Source organism: Oncorhynchus tshawytscha, linkage group LG10, assembly GCF_018296145.1.
Source record: "Oncorhynchus tshawytscha isolate Ot180627B linkage group LG10, Otsh_v2.0, whole genome shotgun sequence".
NCBI lineage: Eukaryota > Metazoa > Chordata > Actinopteri > Salmoniformes > Salmonidae > Oncorhynchus > Oncorhynchus tshawytscha.
In genome coordinates this window covers 82,583,575-82,606,317 of record NC_056438.1, presented here as the reverse complement: position 1 = coordinate 82,606,317, position 22,743 = coordinate 82,583,575, and the positions used below count along the sequence as shown (strand labels likewise).

Below are 22,743 nucleotides of genomic sequence, written 5' to 3'. Positions count from 1 at the left end.
TGAGATGTTTGAAAGCTTTTGTTTTTCCCCCCACCACCCTCAGACTATGCGGTGGAGGAGCGTCCCTCTGAGATGGTTCTGATACAGCAGCTGGAGGAGGGAGGTCCTGACCCCTTGGTGTTTGTGCTCAACGCTAACCTGCTGGCCATGGTCAAACTGGTGAACTGTGAGTTAACGTCTTCCAGCTCCATTGTTGGTGATTGATTAGAACGTACGCTCTCCTAGGTCTGAATTTGTCCCTGACTAGAAAGAGCAAATGAGAACCTGAGTGTTTAGCTCTCCGGGACTGTTAGTGAATAACCCTGCTATACACTGTACGGTATCTACCCCCCTCTAGGCTGCTACGGTATCTAACACCCTCTTCCCCCAGGCTGCTACGGTATCTAACCCCCCTAGGCTGCTACGGTATCTAACCCCCTCTCCCCCTAGGCTGCTACGGTATCTAACCCCTCTCCCCCCTAGGCTGCTACGGTATCTAACCCCTCTCCCCCCTAGGCTGCTACGGTATCTAACCCCCTCCTCCCCCTAGGCTGCTACGGTATCTAACCCCCTCTCCCCCTAGGCTGCTACGGTATCTAACCCCCTCTCCCCCAGGCTGCTAAGGTATCTAACCCCCCCTCCCCCTAGGCTGCTAAGGTATCTAACCCCCCTAGGCTGCTAAGGTATCTAACCCCCCTAGGCTGCTACGGTATCTAAGCCCCCCTCTCCCCCTAGGCTGCTACGGTATCTAACCCCCTCTCCCCCTAGGCTGCTACGGTATCTAACCCCCTCCCCCTAGGCTGCTACGGTATCTAACCCCGCCCTAGGCTGCTACGGTATCTAACCCCCTAGGCTGCTACGGTATCTAACCCCTCTCCCCCAGGCTGCTACGGTATCTAACCCCTCTCCCCCTAGGCTGCTAAGGTATCTAACCCCTCTCCCCCTAGGCTGCTACGGTATCTAACCCCCCCCTAGGCTGCTACGGTATCTAACCCCCTCCTCCCCCTAGGCTGCTACGGTATCTAACCCCCTCTCCCCCTAGGCTGCTACGGTATCTAACCCCCTCTCCCCCAGGCTGCTAAGGTATCTAACCCCTCTCCCCCCAGGCTGCTAAGGTATCTAACCCCCCTAGGCTGCTACGGTATCTATCCCCCTAGGCTGCTAAGGTATCTAACCCCCTAGGCTGCTACGGTATCTAAGCCCCTCTCCCCCTAGGCTGCTACGGTATCTAACCCCCTCTCCCCCTAGGCTGCTACGGTATCTAACCCCTCCCCCTAGGCTGCTACGGTATCTACCCCCCCCTAGGCTGCTACGGTATCTAACCCCGCCCCTAGGCTGCTACGGTATCTAACCCCCTCTAGGCTGCTACGGTATCCCCCCCCCTAGGCTGCTACGGTATCTAACCCCCCTCCCCCCTCTAGGCTGCTACGGTATCTAACCCCCCCCCTGCTACGGTATCTAACCCCCTAGGCTGCTACAGTATCTAACCCCCTAGGCTGCTACTCCCCCCCCTAGGCTGCTACGGTATCTAACCCCCTAGGCTGCTACGGTATCTAACCCCCTAGGCTGCTACGGTATCTAACCCCCTAGGCTGCTACGGTATCTAACCCCCTAGGCTGCTACGGTATCTAACCCCCTAGGCTGCTACGGTATCTAACCCCCCCCCCTAGGCTGCTACGGTATCTAATCCCTCTCCCCCTAGGCTGCTACGGTATCTAACCCCCTAGGCTGCTACGGTATCTAACCCCCTCCCCCCCTAGGCTGCTACGGTATCTAACCCCCTAGGCTGCTACGGTATCTAACTCCCTCTCTGGTGTCCCCTTGTAGACGTAAACAGGAAGTGTTGGTATGTGACCAGTAAGGGGATGCATGCAGTGGGCCAGGCTGAGGTGGTGGTGCTGCTGCAGTGTCTGCCTGACGAGAAGAGCATCCCCAAAGACCTCTTCAGCCACTTCGTACAGCTCTACCAGGAGGCCCTCACAGGTTAGTTTAACATACTGTACCTCTACCAGGAGGCCTTAACCGTATATATAATATTCCTCCATAAGGAGGCCCTCACAGGTTAGTATAATGTACCTCCATCAATAGACCTCCACCAGGAGGCCTACTAAGATATTGTACATCTCTACCAGGCCTTCACAGGTATAATAATACCTTTATGTTACCTCAACCAAGAGGCCTACTTAGGAGATATTATACAGTATTGCCAGGAGGCACTCTGTAGTGTCCCACTAATGTTCTGTGTGCATCCAAAATGTCTCCCTATTTCCTATATAGTGCACTACTTTAGACCAGAGCCCTATGGCACCCTATTCCCTATTATAGTGCACTACTAGCCCTGTGGGACTTGGTCAAAACAAGTGCACTACATAGGGATTAGGGAGCCATTTTGGACGCCGCGTCTGTCTCACCACCTTATGCTGCGGGTAAAAAATATTGTGTGACATTGATGTCTCTGTGCCTCAGGCTGTTGTTGTTTAGATATACACAGCGAAACCAGGGAAAGACGACAGTCTGTGGGGATGACAGACATATTGTTTGTGTCTCTGCTGGTTCAGTCCTAGTCAGTCAGTACGGTGATGGAGAGAATGTTGCATCATCGTCCTTAGCAGTTCTAGCGTTGTGTATTATCTAAATCAGGCCTGCCCAACCTTCTTCCTGGAGAGAGACCCTCCTGTAGGTTTTAACTCCAACCCTGTTCCTGGAGAGAGACCCTCCTGTAGGTTTTAACTCCAACCTTCTTCCTGGAGAGAGACCCTCCTGTAGGTTTTAACTCCAACCTTCTTCCTGGAGAGAGACCCTCCTGTAGGTTTTAACTCCAACCTTCTTCCTGGAGAGAGACCCTCCTGTAGGTTTTAACTCTAACCCTGTTCCTGGAGAGAGACCCTCCTGTAGGTTTTAACTCCAACCCTGTTCCTGGAGAGAGACCCTCCTGTAGGTTTTAACTCCAACCTTCTTCCTGGAGAGAGACCCTCCTGTAGGTTTTAACTCCAACCCTGTTCCTGGAGAGAGACCCTCCTGTAGGTTTTAACTCCAACCTTCTTCCTGGAGAGAGACCCTCCTGTAGGTTTTAACTCCAACCTTCTTCCTGGAGAGAGACCCTCTTGAACATTGCCTTCAGAAAGTGATCATACTCCTGGACTTATTCCACATTTTTGTTGTGTTACAGCCTGAATTAAAATAGATAAAATAAAATAAAAATGCTCACCCATGTACACACAATACCCCATAATGATACATTGAAAACAAGTGAAAAATGTATTGAAAATGAAATACAGAAATGGAGGGTTGGACTGAACCTACAGGACAGTGTTTATGTGGGTGTGGCTTGACGTCATTAGTCAATACCTACTCAGTCAGTGGTGGTGGGGGGGGGTACCTAACCCCTCTGAATCAGAGCGGTGCTGGGGGCTACCTTAGTCAACATCCACGTCTTTGGGGAACAGTGGGTGTACTGTCTTGCTCAAAAGCAGAACGACAGATTTTTTTGACCTTGTCAGCTCGGGGATTCGATCCAGAAACCTTTCGGTTACTGGCCCAACTCTCTAATCCGCCAGGCTACCTTCCACTGAGTCACAGGCTATGTGTGTGGTCCAATGTATAAAATAATGAAAGGTTTACCAATATGTTATTTGGCCTGTTTCTGGAGGTGGAAATTATATTTGCGATTTTTGTCAGCATCATTTTATTTTCTTTAATTTTGGAATAGAATGGTCATTTTAAAATAAACTTTCCAGAACTGAGCTTCTTACTCCTACATAAAAATTCTCCCTAGGAGAACTCCGGACTAGAGTTCTTCACAGGAACATAAAGTTGGACCTGTTCCCGAAATGTATCCGTAGCTTTCCCACCCAAACCGGATGTGCATAATTAAAATATAAACAAGAGACTTGGACCCATTCCGAAAAGGACAGTGGAAACAGACTTGTGCTGGTTCCGGATCCAACAGTAGAACGAGAGCGAAAGAAATCTCGAACTGGCCACTGCCATCAATAAACAAGCCATATTGGCCAAATGACGGTTACTTAACTGCCTATAACAAATTGAGGAAAAAAACGAGGAGCATATTCATAATGTTATAGTCTATTGATTTCTCCTTTCCTAAAACTGCGCACATTTTTGTTATATTGTTAGGTTATAGGAGTTACTCTGGTAGTCCTGAAACGATCTTCCTCACCTCCCAAGTTCAATTGTTGGAGTTAGTTGGTGTGCCGGTGCTCACGGCCTTCATAGGTCCGCGGTGGCCTCACGGCCTTCATCGGCCCGCGGTGGCCTTCATCGGCCCGCGGTGGCCTTCGCGGTGGCCTTCATCGGCCCGCGGTGGCCTTCATCGGCCCGCGGTGGCCTTCATCGGCCCGCGGTGGCCTTCATCGGCCCGCGGTGGCCTTCATAAAGAGACTGTCACCATACAGTCATGGAAGTCAACAGTAAATGGACAGTTGAACATAGCCAATCAGAGTTTCTAATTCACCAGGGACACGTGCCAGCATGGCACTGACTGGTTGGCATTACTCACTCGGGCCCAGGGGTATTACAGTGGAAGGGGGCACCTCCTTACAAGACTACATTATTAGTAGTGGTTATGTCTTCCATTACTCAGGACTGGTGTCTGGTCACTGCCTCATCCGCTCATCATTATTTTCTCCTAGAGAATACACAATGTTGTTGCTTGTTTGACATCTTTTTTTTGGTGTAAGCTAAAGCCCTCAAATGATATCTAGCTAGTTTGCCTGATTTTTATTTAGCAGATATCTTATAGTAGCTAGTCAGTTGGAGTTTAAACATTGAACGCAAGCTGTTAACATGCATTAAACATGTCATTAGGTTTACTTGATTATGAGCTAGCTAACGTTAGCTAGCGTAGCACATGGGTATGTGTGAAAGCTAGCTAGCTAACGTTAACTAGCGTAGCACATGGGTATGTGTGACACTTACTCCTCAGCCTGAAATGTCATCTGACCATAGCACTGGTTCCAATCCAAGTGCCAATGTCGTTTAGCCAACTTTCATGTCATCCAAATGTGTTGGATTGTCTGCAAATAGAGTTCTTTGGTCTACTGGTCCTGGGGCCTTGTTAAGGTCAATGGCATCATCTCAGATGACATGTAAATAGAGTTTGTTTGGTCACGCCCACCAGCGGTGGGTTGGGGGTCTTAAGAAAGATGCATAAATGCATTCATAAAAGAACCCCATCTAAAATGTGGTGGTGGATCTTTGATGTTATGGGACTATCTTTGGTCTACTGGGCCTGGAGCCAGGTAATGTTCTGACCCACCTGGGCCTCTCGTTCCTCTCCTCCCTCCCCATCTTCCATCCAGGTAACGTTTTTCTCTCTCCTCCCCTCCAGGTAATGTCCTGACCCACCTGGGCCATTCGTTCTTCACCCAGAGTTTCCTGGGCAGCAGGGAGCATGGAGGGTTCCTCTACGTCTCCCCGTCTTTCCAGTCCCTCCAGGACCTGATGCTCCCCAACCCCCCCTACCTGTTTGGGGTGTTGCTGCAGAAGTGGGAGACCCCCTGGGCCAAGGTGTTCCCCCTCCGACTCATGTTCCGGCTGGGTGCAGAGTACAGATGTGAGTACAGAGGCATTGCTTTCTTTTGGCTGGATAATTTTTTGGCTTGTTTCAAAGAGAGATTGATGTAATTTCCGTTATGTTTTCAGTCTACCCCTGCCCTCTGTTCAGTGTGCGGTTTAGAAAACCCCTCTTTGGAGAGACCGGCCACACCATCATGAACCTGTTAGCAGTAAGAACTTGTCTTTTTTTCTTTTGAATGATTTTAAGTATTTTGTTTACTTTCTGATTTTAAGTATTTTGTTTACTTTCTGATTTTATGTATTTGTGTTTTTTTTTTGCCTCAATGTCTTGTGTTGACGAGCAGCACTTCTGTAACTACCAGTACACGTTGTCCTTAGTGAAGGGTCTATATAATATAATATATCATGTTGTCCCTAGTGAAGGGTCTATATAATATAATATATCATGTTGTCCCTAGTGAAGGGTCTATATAATATAATATAATAGATCTATAGGACTTCTGTAACTACCAGTACATGTTGTCCCTAGTGAAGGGTCTATATAATATAATATAATCTATAGGACTTCTGTAACTACCAGTACACGTTGTCCCTATATAATATAATATATCTATAGTGAAGGGTCTATATAATATAATATAATCTATAGGACTTCTGTAACTACCAGTACACGTTGTCCTTAGTGAAGGGTCTATATATCATGTTGTCCTTAGTGAAGGGTCTATATAATATAATATAATATATCTATAGGACTTCTGTAACTACCAGTACACGTTGTCCCTAGTGAAGGGTCTATATAATATAATATATCTATAGGACTTCCCTAGTGAAGGGTCTATATAACTACCAGTACACGTTGTCCTTAGTGAAGGGTCTATATAATATAATATATCATGTTGTCCCTAGTGAAGGGTCTATATAATATAATATAATCTATAGGACTTCTGTAACTACCAGTACACGTTGTCCTTAGTGAAGGGTCTATATAATATAATATATCATGTTGTCCCTAGTGAAGGGTCTATATAATATAATATAATCTATAGGACTTCTGTAACTACCAGTACACGTTGTCCCTAGTGAAGGGTCTATATAATATAATATAATATAATATATCTATAGGACTTCTGTAACTACCAGTACACGTTGTCCTTAGTGAAGGGTCTATATAATATAATATATCATGTTGTCCCTAGTGAAGGGTCTATATAATATAATATAATCTATAGGACTTCTGTAACTACCAGTACACGTTGTCCTTAGTGAAGGGTCTATATAATATAATATAATATATCTATAGGACTTCTGTAACTACCAGTACACGTTGTCCCTAGTGAAGGGTCTATATAATATAATATAATCTATAGGACTTCTGTAACTACCAGTACACGTTGTCCCTAGTGAAGGGTCTATATAATATAATATAATCTATAGGACTTCTGTAACTACCAGTACACGTTGTCCTTAGTGAAGGGTCTATATAATATAATATAATATAATATAATATATCTATAGGACTTCCGTAACTACCAGTACACGTTGTCCCTAGTGAAGGGTCTATATAATATAATATAATATAATATATCTATAGGACTTCTGTAACTACCAGTACACGTTGTCCTTAGTGAAGGGTCTATATAATATAATATATCATGTTGTCCCTAGTGAAGGGTCTATATAATAATATAATCTATAGGACTTCCGTAACTACCAGTACATGTTGTCCTTAGTGAAGGGTCTATATATCATGTTGTCCTTAGTGAAGGGTCTATAAAATATAATATAATATAATATATCTATAGGACTTCTGTAACTACCAGTACACGTTGTCCCTAGTGAAGGGTCTATATAATATAATATAATATCTATAGGACTTCCGTAACTACCAGTACACGTTGTAAATTATGAAGGGTCTATATAATATAATATATCATGTTGTCCCTAGTGAAGGGTCTATATAATATAATATAATATATCTATAGGACTTCTGTAACTACCAGTACACGTTGTCCTTAGTGAAGGGTCTATATAATATAATATAATATAATATAATATATCTATAGGACTTCTGTAACTACCAGTACACGTTGTCCCTAGTGAAGGGTCTATATAATATAATATAATATACCTACAGGACTTCCGTAACTACCAGTACACGTTGTCCCTAGTGAAGGGTCTATATAATATAATATAATATACCTACAGGACTTCCGTAACTACCAGTACACGTTGTCCATGGTGAAGGGTCTGGTGGTGGACATGGAGGTGAAGAAGACCTGCATCAAGATCCCCAGCAACCGATACAACGAGGTGAGGCTCTCAACCAATCATATTAGTTCCCAGTGGGGCTTAGCCAATCAGATTCCTACTCAGTACACGTTGTCCCTAGGGGGCTCAGCCAATCACCCCCCTCCCCCTTTGCAGTTATGTTCCCAGCCAGTCATTAGTCGCCATGCTCCTCAACCAGAGGCAACAGACCAGTGTTAATTTCATCAACAAAAATAGTGAGTCATATTCATAGGACACTTTAATTTTTCAGTGGCAATTGACTGAAGACCATCCTCTCTGTGACTAAGTGGACTGGAGTTTTTGTAATGAGCGGGAGCTTTTTGAATACAATTAAGGTGCTAGGGGGCAGGATTTTCATTTTTGGAAAAAAATGTTCCCGTTTTAAGCAGGATATTTTGTCAGGAAAAGATGCTAGAATATGCATATAATTGACAGCTTTCGATAGAAAACACACTATTGTTTCCAAAACTGTAAAGATATTGTCTGTGAGTATAACAGAACTGATGTTGCAGGCGAAAGCCTGAGAAAAATCCAATCCGGAAGTGCCCCAGGTTTTGAAAGCACTGCGTTCCAATGACTCCCTATTCAGCTGTGAATGTACCATCAACGAGCTTAGGCTTTCTACGTATTCCCCAAGCTGTCTACAGCATTGTGACGTAGTTTTACGCATTTCTGTTGAAGAATAGCCGTAGGCGGCCACATTGCGTAAGTGGTCACATGGTGGCTCCGAGAGAGATTCTTGCGTAAAATACAGAGGTAGCCATTACTCCAATTGGTCCTAGTGAAAAACGAATTGTCCCGACGGCTATATTATCGAATAGATATTAGAAAAACACCTTGAGGGTGGATTCTAAACAACGTTTGCCATGTTTCTGACGATATTATGGAGCTAATTTGGAATATTGTTCGGCGTTGTGGTGACCGCAATTTCCGGGCGATTTCTCAGCCAAACGTGAAGAACAAAAGGAGCTGTTTCGCCTACAAAAATAATATTTTTGGAAAAAAGGAACATTGGCTATCTACCTGGGAGTCTCGTGAGTGAAAACATCCGAAGTTCATCAAAGGTAAACAATTTAATTTGATTGCTTTTCTGATTTCCGTGACAAGGTTGCCTGCTGCTAGCAAGGCATAATGCTATGCTAGGCTATCGATAAACTTACACAAATGCTTGTCTAGCTTTGGCTGTAAAGCATATTTTGAACATCTGAGATGACAGGGTGATTAACAAAAGGCTAAGCTGTGTCTGAATATATTTCATTTGTGATTTTCATGAATAGGAATATTTTCTAGGGATATCTATGTCCGTTGCGTTATGCTAATTAGTGTCAGGCGATGATTACGCTCCCGCATGCGGGTTTGGGAGTCACTAGAGGTTAATATTAGCAGCAGAGATGCGCAGTCCTGTTCAGCAGTGGGAAGGACGAGCCACACCTGGTACACACGGCCTATATCAGCTAGGGAGGAGCCGTTTGCCCTGTCGGCTAGGGAGGAGCCGCTTGCCCTGTCGGCTAGGGAGGAGCCGCTTGCCCTGTCGGCTAGGGAGGAGCCGCTTGCCCTGTCGGCTAGGGAGGAGCCGCTTGCCCTGTCGGCTAGGGAGGAGCCGCTTGCCCTGTCGGCTAGGGAGGAGCCGCTTGCCCTGTCGGCTAGGGAGGAGCCGCTTGCCCTGTCGGCTAGGGAGGAGCCGCTTGCCCTGTCGGCTACGGAGGAGTTAATAGTTATATTATTTGAAATTCCTTTCTGTATCACCAAATGTTTGCATATATGTTACCGTGACTACATTCAGTGGGCTACTGATCATGTTACCGTGACTACATTCAGTTGCAAAACAGTTCTATGACTAGAGCTGATGCCTGTTCAGGGGCAGAACGAGAGATTTGTACCATGTCAGCTCGGGGGTTTGAACTTGCAACCTATCTGGAGGTTTAGTGACTCCACTACATCACTGGGTGAAATGGTCATTATCTGGAGGTTTCGTGACTCCACTACATCACTGGGTGAACCGGTCATTATCTCCTGTACTACTTCTGGACTTCAATATGCTGCAGCATCTAGAATGTGGATAACAACAATGGAAATGACGCGACTGCGGTGCAACCCCATACTTGTCTCTCACACTCATTCTGCAACCCCATACTTGTCTCTCACACTCATTCTGCAACCCCATACTACTTAGTAGCACCATCTGTTGATTTGTGCTTCTCGCTGTCTGCACTTGTATGTGTCTGTTTAGTATGTCATGTTCAATATCTATCTAGGCTGAATTTAAGATTTCATATTTCTGCTGTTGGGAAGAGAATAGGATGTTTCATCAAGAATATACAGTATGTTGGTAGGGGCCGGGCTCTGTTGGTGGGGGCCGGGCTCTGTTGGTGGGGGCCGGGCTCTGTTGGTAGGGGCCGGGCTCTGTTGGTGGGGGCCGGGCTCTGTTGGTAGGGGCCGGGCTCTGTTGGTGGGGGCCGGGCTCTGTTGGTAGGCTCTGTTGGTGGGGGCCGGGCTCTGTTGGTAGGCTCTGCTCTTGGTGGGGGCCGGGCTCTGTTGGTAGGCTCTGTTGGTGGGGGCCGGGCTCTGTTGGGGGCCGGGCTCTGTTGGTGTTGGGGGCCGGGCTCTGTTGGTGGGGGCCGGGCTCTGTTGGTAGGCTCTGTTGGTGGGGGCCGGGCTCTGTTGTAGGCGTGTCGGGTTGCCGGGCTCTGTCGGATGTTGCCCGGGCTCTGTCGGATGTTGGGCTCTGGGCTCTGTCGGGGGTTGCCTGTTGGTGGGGGCTCGGTCTGATGTTGCCCGGGCTCTGTCGGATGTTGCCCGGGCTCTGTCGGATGTTGCCCGGGCTCTGTCGGATGTTGCCCGGGCTCTGTCGGATGTTGCCCGGGCTCTGTCGGATGTTGCCCGGGCTCTGTCGGTGTGGGGCCGGGCTCTGTCGGATGTTGCCCGGGCTCTGTCGGATGTTGCCCGGGCTCTGTCGGATGTTGCCCGGGCTCTGTCGGATGTTGCCCGGGCTCTGTCGGGTGGGGGCCGGGCTCTGTCGGGTGGGGGCCGGGCTCTGTCGGTGATGCATGTTCATAATAGGTTAATGAGACAATGTAATTGTGACGTAACTAAAAGGAAAGGGACTTTAGTTGACTAAATGGCCCACTGTTTATGTCATTTTGACTATAACTAGACGAAATCGGTATTCAAATGATATTTTAGTCTGAATGTCTAAGACTAGATTTCGTCTAATGAGAGGTCTCATATGAACCCTAACAGACAGAAGGTTTCGTTATTCCCTGTAAGCCGTTGTTACTAAATGGATAGTTTCTCTGCGTGGCTACTGCCACTCTAACATGAAGGAGCCCAGGGATATGATGCGTGGACTGTTTGACAACCGCTTGTACGAACGCTTTTAACAGTCTGTCTAAAACGCTCCAGATTCTCATTTGTTTTCTTCCTTGTGAATTACAGTTTAGAAATGTCAATCACATACAGTTGAAGTCGGAAGTTTACATACACTTATGTTGGAGTCATTAAAACTCGTTTTTCAACCACTTCACAAATTTCTTGTTAACAAACTATAGTTTTGGCAAGTCGGTTAGGACATCTACCCTAGTCATTTTTACAATTGTTTACAGACAGATTGTTCCACTTATAATTCACTGTATCACCATTCCAGTGGGTCAGAAGTTTACATACACTAAGTTGACTGTGCCTTTTAAACAGCTTGGAAAATTCCAGAAAATGATGTCATGGCTTTAGAAGCTTCTGATAGGCTAATTGACATCATTTGAGTCAATTGGAGGTGCACCTGTGGATGTATTTCAAGGCCAACCTTCAAACTCAGTGCCTCTTTGCTTGACATCATTGGAAAATAAAAAGAAATCAGCCAAGACCTCTGGGGGGGGGGGAGAAAAATAAAGAAATCGGATCTAATTTAGAGTCCTGTTCATACTGTAACCACATTTGAACAGGCAGAACTGATCTGGTTTAGAGGGTCTTTGTCCCAACCCCATTCCCCCAAACCTCTACACTCCAGGGCATGCTATTGTTTTAATTAAATATGATTTTTTTTCTCACAGCTACAACAGAGACGAATGAAATGTTATTTCTACCCTCGTTATGAACAAGTGACAGGGTTCGTCCAGTGACATGACAGATTGGGACCTTATAATGACACAACCATATTCTCTGTCCCCTCCAGCTAATGGAGGCTATGAACAAGTATTTATGTCCCCTGCAGCTAATGAAGGCTATGAACAAGTCCAATGAGCACGTCTTGGCCATGGGGGCGTGTTTCAACGAGCGGGCCGACTCCCACCTGGTGTGTGTACAGAACGATGACGGAAACTACCAGACACAGGCCATCAGCATTCACCATCAACCACGCAAAGGTAGGGTCGACACACAACAACGTGGAGTCATAGTCTGGGAAGTGGACTACCAAAATCATAGGTGGCGTTAGTGTTGAATCCCGCCCCTTCAGATGGCTCACGATTTAAATGGAAATGTCATTTTAAAACCAGTATTTGTTGTTTTTCTTCTAGTGACTGGCGCCTGCTTCTTCGTGTTCAGTGGTTCTCTCAAGGCAGGACACCTGGCCAAGACTAGCATCGTTGAAGGTACTCCCGTTTACCCACCTGTTATTTTCTTAAGAGGATGTACCCACCTTGTTATTTTCTTAAGAGGATGTACCCACCTTGTTATTTTCTTAAGAGGATGTACCCACCTGTTACGCTACATTAGGGGTTTGGGTTTACAGGTATCACCAATGTCTACCTATCACCTATATTACCCACTGTCATCAGGGTTTAAATTACACCGTGGTTCCGCTGTAGACGGGGGGTGATATACCTGTTGTTCCCCTGTAGACGGGGGGGGTGATATACCTGTTGTTCCCCTGTAGACGGGGGGTGATATACCTGTTGTTCCCCTGTAGACGGGGGGGGTGATATACCTGTTGTTCCCCTGTAGACGGGGGGGGTGATATACCTGTTGTTCCCCTGTAGACGGGGGGTGATATACCTGTTGTTCCCCTGTAGACGGGGGGTGATATACCTGTTGTTCCCCTGTAGACGGGGGGGGGTGATATACCTGTTGTTCCCCTGTAGACGGGGGGTGATATACCTGTTGTTCCCCTGTAGACGGGGGGGGTGATATACCTGTTGTTCCCCTGTAGACGGGGGGGGTGATATACCTGTTGTTCCCCTGTAGACGGGGGGGGTGATATACCTGTTGTTCCCCTGTAGACGGGGGGTGATATACCTGTTGTTCCCCTGTAGACGGGGGGTGATATACCTGTTGTTCCCCTGTAGACGGGGGGTGATATACCTGTTGTTCCCCTGTAGACGGGGGGTGATATACCTGTTGTTCCCCTGTAGACGGGGGGGGTGATATACCTGTTGTTCCCCTGTAGACGGGGGGGGTGATATACCTGTTGTTCCCCTGTAGACGGTGATGACCTGTTGTTCCCCAGATCACAGGAGAGACTATATACCTGTTGCCCTGAGGGACATGAAGGACTTGTTCACCTGTGGCCTGGTCGACCAGGAGGATAGACCTGAACATGTTCCCCACATACAGTGGATGAAGATGTTGTTCCCCTGTAGACGGGGGGGGGTAACCTGCTGTTCCCCTGTAGGGGAGGAAGATATACCTGTTGTTGGAGGAAGAGGAAGTTGGAAGAGGGAGGGGTGAAGATACCTGTTGTTCCCCTGAGGAAGAGGTGATATACCTGTTGGAAGACGGGGGGGGAGGATATACCTGTTGTTCCCCTGTAGAAGGGGGGTGATATACCTGTTGTTCCCCTGTAGAAGGGGGGGGGATATACCTGTTGTTCCCCTGGAGACGGGGGGGGGACCTGTTGTTCCCCTGTAGAGGGGGGGTGATATACCTGTTGTTCCCCTGTAGACGGGGAGGATATACCTGTTGTTCCCCTGGGAGGGGGGTGATAGGACCTGTTGTTCCCCTGTAGAGGGAGGGGGGTGGATATACCTGTTGTTCCCCTGGAGGAGGAGGGAGGGAGTGATAGCCTGTTGTTCCCCTGGAGACGGGGGGGACCTGTTGTTCCCCTGAGGAGGGGGGATATACCTGTTGGAGGAGTTGATATACCTGTTGTTCCCTGTAGGGGGGGTGATATGCCTGGTTCCCCTGAGGAGGGGGGTGGATACCTGTTGTTCCCCTGACGGGGGAGTGATATACCTGTTGTTCCCCTGTAGACGGGGGGAGATATACCTGTTGGAGGGGGGTTGATATACCTGTTGTTCCCTGGAGGGGGGTGATATACCTGTTGTTCCCCTGTAGAGGGGGGAAGGTGATATACCTGTTGTTCCCCTGAGGGGGGGGTGATATACCTGTTGTTCCCCTGTAGATGGGGGGTGATATACCTGTTGTTCCCCTGTAGACGGTGTGATGGTGCAGATCACAGGAGAGACTATGGACGCTCTACGGCAAGCCCTGAGGGACATGAAGGACTTCAGTATCACCTGTGGCCTGGTCGACCAGGAGGACAGACAGGAACATGTTCACATACAGTGGATAGAAGATGACATCAACTTCAACAAGGGGTAAGGGGAGAGGTGGAGGAAGAGGGAGTGGAGGAGTGGAGGAAGAGGGGGGAGGAAGTGGAGGGGGAGGAAGGGAGAATGGAGGAAGGGAGAATGGAGGAAGGGAGAATGGAGGAAGAGGAGAATGGAGGAAGGAAGAGGGGGAGGAAGGGAGAATGGAGGAAGTAGAGGGAGAGGCAGGGAGAATGGAGGGAGTGGAGGGGGAGAAGGGAGGAAGTGGAGGGGGAGGAAGTGGAGGGAGAGGCAGGGAGAAGGGAGGAAGTAGAGGGAGAGGCAAGGAGGAAGTAGAGGGAGAGGCAAGGAGGAAGTGGAGGGGGAGAAGGGAGGAAGTGGAGGGAGAGGCAGGGAGGAAGTGGAGGGAGAGGAAGTGGAGGGAGAGGAAGTGGAGGGAGAGGCAGGGAGAAGGGAGGAAGTAGAGGGAGAGGCAAGGAGGAAGTGGAGGGAGAGGCAGGGAGAAGGGAGGAAGTAGAGGGAGAGGCAGGGAGGAAGTAGAGGGAGAGGCAAGGAGGAAGTGGAGGGGGAGAAGGGAGGAAGTGGAGGGAGAGGCAGGGAGGAAGTGGAGGGAGAGGCAGGGAGAGGCAGGGAGGAAGTGGAGGGAGAGGCAGGGAGGAAGTGGAGGGAGAGGCAGGGAGGAAGTGGAGGAGAGGCAGGGAGGAAGTGGAGGAAGAGGTGGGAGAGGCAGAGAGGAAGTGGAGGGAGAGGCGAGAGGAAGTGGAGGGAGAGGCGAGAGGAAGTGGAGGGAGAGGCGGGGAGAAGGGAGGAACACTTACACATAGTGGATAGATGACATCAACTTCAATGAGGGGGGCAGAGAGAAGGGAGGAACACATACAGTGGGTAGGTGACCATCACAATTTCAACAAGGGGTGAGTGTTTTCTGAATTCCAAATCAACTCCACAACACTCCTATAGATCTGATGGGATTAGATAGATATCAACCCCTAGCCCCGACACTCCTATAGATCTGAGGGGATTAGATAGATATCAACCCCTAGCCCCTACACTCCTATAGATCTGAGGGGATTAGATAGATATCAACCCCTAGCCCCGACACTCCTATAGATCTGAGGGGATTAGATAGATATCAACCCCTAGCCCCTACACTCCTATAGATCTGAGGGGATTAGATGGATATAAGCCATTTAGTAATAGCTTAATCTTGTCTTCTGATTGGGTGGGTGACAAGGTAATGTTGCTATATTTCTAACAAAGATCCAATCCTGTCTCAATCTTCAGGAGTGGCTGGAGGTTAGGGATCGATTTGGACAATTTTTATTTATTTAAATACAGTACTCTCTGCCTTGTGTCCATCTATGACTGACAGTAAATGTTAACTATACCCCCCCCAACAGAGTGATCAGTCCTATCGATGGGAAGTCTATGGAGTCCATCACTAGTGTGAAAATCTTCCAAGGGTCGGAGTTCAAGGCCAACGGGAAGGTCATCCGCTGGACAGAGGTATGTAACGTGTTGTCATCCTCCCTTCTCCCCCGAGGTTCAGCTCCTCTGAGGGGATAGGAGGCGAGGCTTCTCCCCCGAGGTTCAGCTCCTCTGAAGGGATGGGAGGCGAGGCTTCTCCCCCGAGGTTCAGCCCCTCTGAAGGGATGGGAGGCGAGGCTTCTCCCCGAGGTTCACCCTCTGAAGGGATGGGAGGCGAGGCTTCTCCCCGAGGTTCAGCCCCTCTGAAGGGATGGGAAGGCTTCTCCCCAGAGGTTCAGCCCCTCTGAAGGGATAGGAGGCGAGGCTTCTCCCCAGAGGTTCAGCCCCTCTGAAGGGATGGGAGGCGAGGCTTCTCCCCAGAGGTTCAGCCCCTCTGAAGGGATAGGAGGCGAGGCTTCTCCCCAGAGGTTCAGCCCCTCTGAAGGGATGGGAGGCGAGGCTTCTCCCCGAGGTTCAGCCCCTCTGAAGGGATGGGAGGCGAGGCTTCTCCCCGAGGTTCAGCCCCTCTGAAGGGATGGGAGGCGAGGCTTCTCCCCGAGGTTCAGCCCCTCTGAAGGGATGGGAGGCGAGGCTTCTCCCAGAGGTTCAGCCCCTCTGAAGGGATAGGAGGCGAGGCTTCTCCCCAGAGGTTCAGCCCCTCTGAAGGGATGGGAGGCGAGGCTTCTCCCCAGAGGTTCAGCCCCTCTGAAGGGATAGGAGGCGAGGCTTCTCCCCAGAGGTTCAGCCCCTCTGAAGGGATAGGAGGCGAGGCTTCTCCCCAGAGGTTCAGCCCCTCTGAAGGGATGGGAGGCGAGGCTTCTCCCCAGAGGTTCAGCCCCTCTGAAGGGATGGGAGGCGAGGCTTCTCCCCAGAGGTTCAGCCCCTCTGAAGGGATGGGAGGCGAGGCTTCTCCCCGAGGTTCAGCCCCTCTGAAGGGATGGGAGGCGAGGCTTCTCCCCAGAGGTTCAGCCCCTCTGAGGGGATAGGAGGCGAGGCTTCTCCCCCGAGGTTCAGCCCCTCTGAAGGGATGGGAGGCGAGGCTTCTCCCCAGAGGTTCAGCCCCTCTGAAGGGATGGGAGGCGAGGCTTCTCCCCAGAGGTTCAGCCCCTCTGAAGGGATGGGAGGCGAGGCTTCTCCCCAGAGGTTCAGCCCCTCTGAAGGGATGGGAGGCGAGGCTTCTCCCCAGAGGTTCAGCCCCTCTGAAGGGATGGTTCATTCCCCTTCATGGATTTAAAAGGAATGGATTGGTGTTGGAAATATTGATGTCTAATTTCCCCCTCTCGCTCTCTCTCTCCAGGTGTTCTACCTCCAGAGTGATGACCAGGCTCAGCCCAACGGTCTGAGTGACCCTGCTGATCACAGCCGTTTGACGGAGAACGTAGCGAGGGCGTTCTGTGTGGCGTTGTGCCCTCACCTGAAACTGTTGAAGGAGGATGGCATGGCCAAGCTGAGCCTACGCGTCACCCTCGACTCAGAGCAGGTAGATGGTTTTTTTTTGTGTATATTTTCATCAAAGGTACAATCCAGAGTCCCTCTGTCCCTTGTGACAGCAGAGCAAGGGGTAAATGCTATTGACACGATTTCTGCCAATCAGGGCAGCCAAAGCATCTGTTAATTGTCTTCTAAACCAGGGTAAGAAACAACAAGCTGTTTGTAATGACTTGGTTCTGGACTAGGTGACAGAGTAATGTAGCTGTGTTCTACAGTAACCTGTGTGTGTGTGTGTGCCTGCCCAGGATAGATTGATTGGAAATTTTTCTTGTGCTTTTTCAATACATTTCTGTGTTCTATTCATGTGCTGTTCTAATAACCCATGTCTGTGTTCATGCAAGTGACTGAACGAATGAATCCTCACTTATCAGTATCTGCAATTTGGCAGGACGCCCAAACCTTGTTTTGAGAATGAAAGATATCTCAGTTTCAAGGTCTCCCGCTTGGAGAGAAGAAGCCTCGTGTGGCATTGGTCTGTCAGATGAATGAAACAAACTTGAATTAATTATGAATTGATGAATAAGCTAAATCATGCAAATATGACTTGTCAGTATATAAGGGAACTAACGGGACCGTCCCGTTTGAGCTTCTGACAGATGTTCACTATGGTGCGCGCTGACAATTAAAAAAATGATTCATTTAAGATTGACTTCAAGTGGTAATTTCAACAACATTGTGTAGAATTTCCATGACAATAGATCGATCAATCATAACTACCTGTCTCTGTCCTGTTCCTAGGTGGGTTACCTGGCGGGCAGTAATGGCCAGCCTCTCCTCCCCCGTTACCTGAGCGACCTGGACAGTACCCTGATCCCTGTCATCCACAGCGGGGCATGTCAATTCAGTGAGGGCCCTGTCATCATGGAGCTGGTTTTCTACATCCTGGAGATTATCTCCTAGGAGACGGATGCAACGGACCCCCCCCCCCTCCTGGTTCTCCCTTTCTCTCTGCCACCACCTCTTTTTTTTCCTCCTCCCATTCTGCCTCGCCTCCCATCCCTTCAGAGGGGCTGAAAACTGAGCAGGGCAGCTAGCTAATGTTACTGTCCCTTCACCAGATGGACAGCTAGCTCTGCTGGTTAGCTACCAGCTAGCTAATGTTACTGTCCCTTCACCAGATGGACAGCTAGCTCTGCTGGTTAGCTACCAGCTAGCTAATGTTGCTATCCCTTCACCAGACGGACAGCTAGCTCTGCTGGTTGGCTACCAGCTAGCTAATGTTGCTATCCCTTCACCAGACGGACAGCTATCTCTGCTGGTTAGCTACCAGCTAGCTAATGTTACTGTCCCTTCACCAGACGGGCAGCTAGCTCTGCTGGTTAGCTACCAGCTAGCTAATGTTGCTATCCCTTCACCAGACGGACAGCTAGCTCTGCTGGTTGGCTACCAGCTAGCTAATGTTGCTATCCCTTCACCAGACGGACAGCTAGCTCTGCTGGTTGGCTACCAGCTAGCTAATGTTGCTATCCCTTCACCAGACGGACAGCTATCTCTGCTGGTTAGCTACCAGCTAGCTAATGTTACTGTCCCTTCACCAGACGGACAGCTAGCTCTGCTGCTTAGCTACCAGCTAGCTAATGTTACTGTCCCTTCACCAGAAGGACAGCTAGCACTGCTGGTTGGCTACCAGCTAGCTAATGTTGCTATCCCTTCACCAGAAGGACAGCTAGCTCTGCTGGTTAGATACCAGCTAGCTAATGTTGCTATCCCTTCACCAGACGGACAGCTAGCTCTGCTGGTTAGATACCAGCTAGCTAATGTTGCTATCCCTTCACCAGACGGACAGCTAGCTCTGCTGGTTGGCTACCATCTAGCTAATGTTGCTATCCCTTCACCAGACGGACAGCTAGCTCTGCTGGTTGGCTACCAGCTAGCTAATGTTGCTATCCCTTCACCAGACGGACAGCTAGCTCTGCTGGTTGGCTACCAGCTAGCTAATGTTGCTATCCCTTCACCAGACGGACAGCTAGCTCTGCTGGTTGGCTACCAGCTAGCTAATGTTGCTATCCCTTCACCAGACGGACAGCTATCTCTGCTGGTTAGCTACCAGCTAGCTAATGTTACTGTCCCTTCACCAGACGGACAGCTAGCTCTGCTGCTTAGCTACCAGCTAGCTAGCGTCCCTCTACTCCACCTATGCACCATCTCTTCTCTGTCCTTGGACCAGATCACATGATCCAGGAAGTCTGAGTAGCATTCCAGTTCCACTGTGGTAGCTAGAGGACAAAGCAGAAGCACTGCACTCTGGGAAATGTATTCTCTGAAGGCCTTGTTGTAGCATGGGGTGCTCTGAGGACCTGATGGAGAGGTGTCCAGAGCTCTGCCTGATGAAACGGCGCTTCGATCTCCGCTGACAGGGACTTTACGCGGTCCGGTGAGCTAGGAAGATTAAAGAAACTCATAAGTGGAGAGAGAGGAAGCATCCTCCTGTTGATGCGGTTTCATTTGCACCCCGGTGCTCAGTGTCAGTGCCTGCAGGCACAACTCTTCACAGAGGAAGGAAGGGTTTAAGGAATGATTGAAGGAAGGATGCACTCTCCTCGGGTCTTAAGTCTGGCCTCTTTTAGCTTTATCCAATGATCACCAGATTCTTTATTTCCTGACACGGACCGACTACAGTTTGTTTGCTCTAGTTGTGTTGTTGGAATGTTTTCAGGCAACACAATTGTAGTTGTCTCACTAGATCCTCCTGTAGCAGAGATGCAGCACAGCATCCTACTCCCTATTTAGGGCACAACTTGACCCCATAGGCCTTTGGTGAAAAGTCGTGAGCTATATAAGGGACAGGGGTCCATAGATTTGGGATGCAGCCCAGCCCAGGACTGCCCTCTGCTGTGTGAATAAGGACCTAAACAGATTTGTAAGAATAATGAAGTTCTGTTCTTGAGGATGAGAAACTGTAAGGTCTTATTTTTGATCTGTCAATATTATTTTTGTCGATTAAATTTGGCAGAACAACCCCCCCCAATAGACATGCTGACATTTTGTATCTGAAGTTGTGTGTAAACAAACATCAATATATTATTAAGTACGTGAGACATGACCATTGTGGTTTTGTTGGTATAAAACAATATGCCTACGATAAGAACGAGCAGTGCTACAATAGATAGACAAGTCTCATCTGTAAACTCAGACAATCACGCATGAATATCTGCAGGAGATGCATTGACAAACATCATTTATACCATATGTATTAAAGATAGTCATTTGATTGTGACGATAAAATAAATGTGGTTGGCAGGACAGTATTGAGGACGTAGTATAATGAGGACAATGAATAAACAAACTGCTATGGACAAATTACATTAAAATGGTTATTGTTGGAGGGTTTCATTCCTCCTGGGTCGTGTTCATTCGGCACCAAACGGAAGAAAACAGACTGTGACAGGAAGGGACTAACTGAACTACCTGTCCAATGAGGAACACTTGTTTTCATTTTCCAATGCAAAATGTTTTGCGCTAATTTAATACGGCGTTGGAGTTGTCCAATAAGAAACACACTTTTTTTTGGTGTCTTTTGCAAAATTATTTTCTGTAACATGCCCTAATGAACAGTACCCAGTTTTCTGGAGAGGGGGACGATCATTGTCATTGTGTGTGTGTGTGTCAGTGGCTTCCTTATCCTCACACTGCAGTGTGCGCAACTTCAATAGGAAACATTTTAAAGATTCTTTTGGTCCCAAGATTTTCCATGGATGTATTGGAACCTTAGGAAACGGCGCGGGACCTACCTAAAATGGTCCAATAGAAACTCTGTAGTTATGACCAATCATCTTCCGTCTGCTTACGGTGTACACTAGTGAACACACCCTTTGACTCCCCTCCCTCCCATTACTTCAGGTGTGCATTACCCGACGGTGTAATTGTTTTGTTTTTGCAATTTTGTTATTGAATTCAACAGACTTCTACCAGAACTCTGTACTGCATGTATACAGAAACCAACTCAACAAGCTCGCAATGGTGACGAGAGCAAACCAACTTCTCTGCAGACAATATTCTGCCGTCGTGTGGATTGAGTCCAACACAAAAACATCCATTGAATCAGCCTTGAACATGGCTGGATTTTCAGAAAATCCTGTTTTCTTCTTAATTTTAACATTTTGATATCATCAATCCCAAAAAAATACATCTGTATGAAAAGCCAAAAACCCTGTACATCTTACTGTTCACTACAAATGTCTAAACCAGTCTATCAAACTGTAGTATAATAAAAATGTATATAAAAGTTAAAAGCATCTTTCCTTTTTTTCCCCTCCCAAATACACATTCAGGGATGTCACATAAGAACCTATAAGTTGTACACTGAAGTCTCTTTAGAATAAATGGGCCAATATACCAAAAGGAACATAGCGGAGGGGGGTACATATTGGAGTGGAGGGGAGTACATATTGGAGTGGGAGTGGAGGGGGGAACATATTGGAGCGAGGGGGAACATATTGGAGCATAGGGGGAACATATTTGAGCATAGGGGGAACATATTGGAGCAGAGGGGAACATATTGGAGCAGAGGGGGGAACATATTGGAGCAGAGGGGGGACATATTGGAGCAGAGGGGGACATATTGGAGCGGAGGGGGGACATATTGGAGCGGAGGGGGGACATATTGGAGCAGAGGGGGGGACATATTGGAGCAGAGGGGGGACATATTGGAGCGGAGGGGGTGAACATATGGGAGCGGAGGGGGAACATATTGGAGCGGGGGGACATATTGGAGCGGAGGGGGGGGACATATTGGAGCGGAGGGGGGAACATATTGGAGCGGAGGGGGAGTACATATTGGAGCAGAGGGGGGAACATATTGGAGCGAGGGGGGAACATATTGGAGCAGAGGGGGAACATATTGGAGCGTAGGGGGAACATATTGGAGCAGAGGGGGAACATATTGGAGCGTAGGGGGGAACATATTGGAGCAGAGGGGGAACATATTGGAGCGGAGGGGGAACATATTGGAGCGCGGGGGGAACATTGGAGCGGAGGGGGGGGCGGAGAACATATTGGAGCGGAGGGGGAACATATTGGAGTGGAGGGGGAACATATTGGAGCAGAGGGGGACATATTGGAGCGGAGAGGGGGGACATATTGGAGACGGAGGGGGAACATATTGGAGCGTAGGGGGAACATATTGGAGCAGAGGGGGACATATTGGAGCGGAGGGGGAGTACATATTGGAGCAGGGGGGAACATATTGGAGCGAGGGGGGAACATATTGGAGCGCTGGGGGGAACATATTGGAGCGTAGGGGGGAACATATTGGAGCAGAGGGGGAACATATTGGAGCGGAGGGGGAACATATTGGAGCGGAGGGGGGAACATATTGGAGCGGAGGGGGGACATATTGGAGCGGAGGGGGAACATATTGGAGCGGAGGGGGAACATATTGGAGCGGGGGGGGGGACATATTGGAGCGGAGAGGGGGACATATTGGAGCGGAGGGGGGAACATATTGGAGCGGAGGGGGGAACATATTGGAGCGGAGGGGGATTGGAGCGGAGAGGGGGAC

At 48.6% G+C, this 22,743-nt stretch overlaps 1 protein-coding gene across 6 annotated transcripts in view; it reads left to right on the top strand.

Annotated features, from left to right (window-relative positions):
- The window catches only part of LOC112237561 (zinc finger FYVE domain-containing protein 9-like), a 52,595-nt gene extending 31,120 nt beyond the window's left edge, over window positions 1-21,475 (top strand). For 3 of the 6 annotated variants that reach the window (XM_042329214.1, XM_042329215.1, XM_042329213.1), the window contains exons 10-20: window positions 44-166; window positions 1,807-1,962; window positions 5,327-5,551; window positions 5,641-5,723; window positions 7,720-7,824; window positions 12,011-12,161; window positions 12,315-12,389; window positions 14,171-14,333; window positions 15,686-15,791; window positions 17,050-17,232; window positions 17,982-21,475. In XM_042329214.1, the coding sequence (XP_042185148.1) occupies window positions 44-166; window positions 1,807-1,962; window positions 5,327-5,551; window positions 5,641-5,723; window positions 7,720-7,824; window positions 12,011-12,161; window positions 12,315-12,389; window positions 14,171-14,333; window positions 15,686-15,791; window positions 17,050-17,232; window positions 17,982-18,143 (1,532 nt within the window). In that variant the 3' untranslated portion in view covers window positions 18,144-21,475. Of the gene's footprint in view, window positions 1-43; window positions 167-1,806; window positions 1,963-5,326; window positions 5,552-5,640; window positions 5,724-7,719; window positions 7,825-12,010; window positions 12,162-12,314; window positions 12,426-12,455; window positions 12,640-14,170; window positions 14,334-15,685; window positions 15,829-15,873; window positions 15,945-16,071; window positions 16,174-17,049; window positions 17,233-17,981 lie in introns of those variants that run through there. The other 3 variants (XM_042329217.1, XM_042329216.1, XM_042329218.1) reach the window with 3 other exon arrangements.
- The last annotated feature ends 1,268 nt before the right edge of the window (window positions 21,476-22,743 follow it).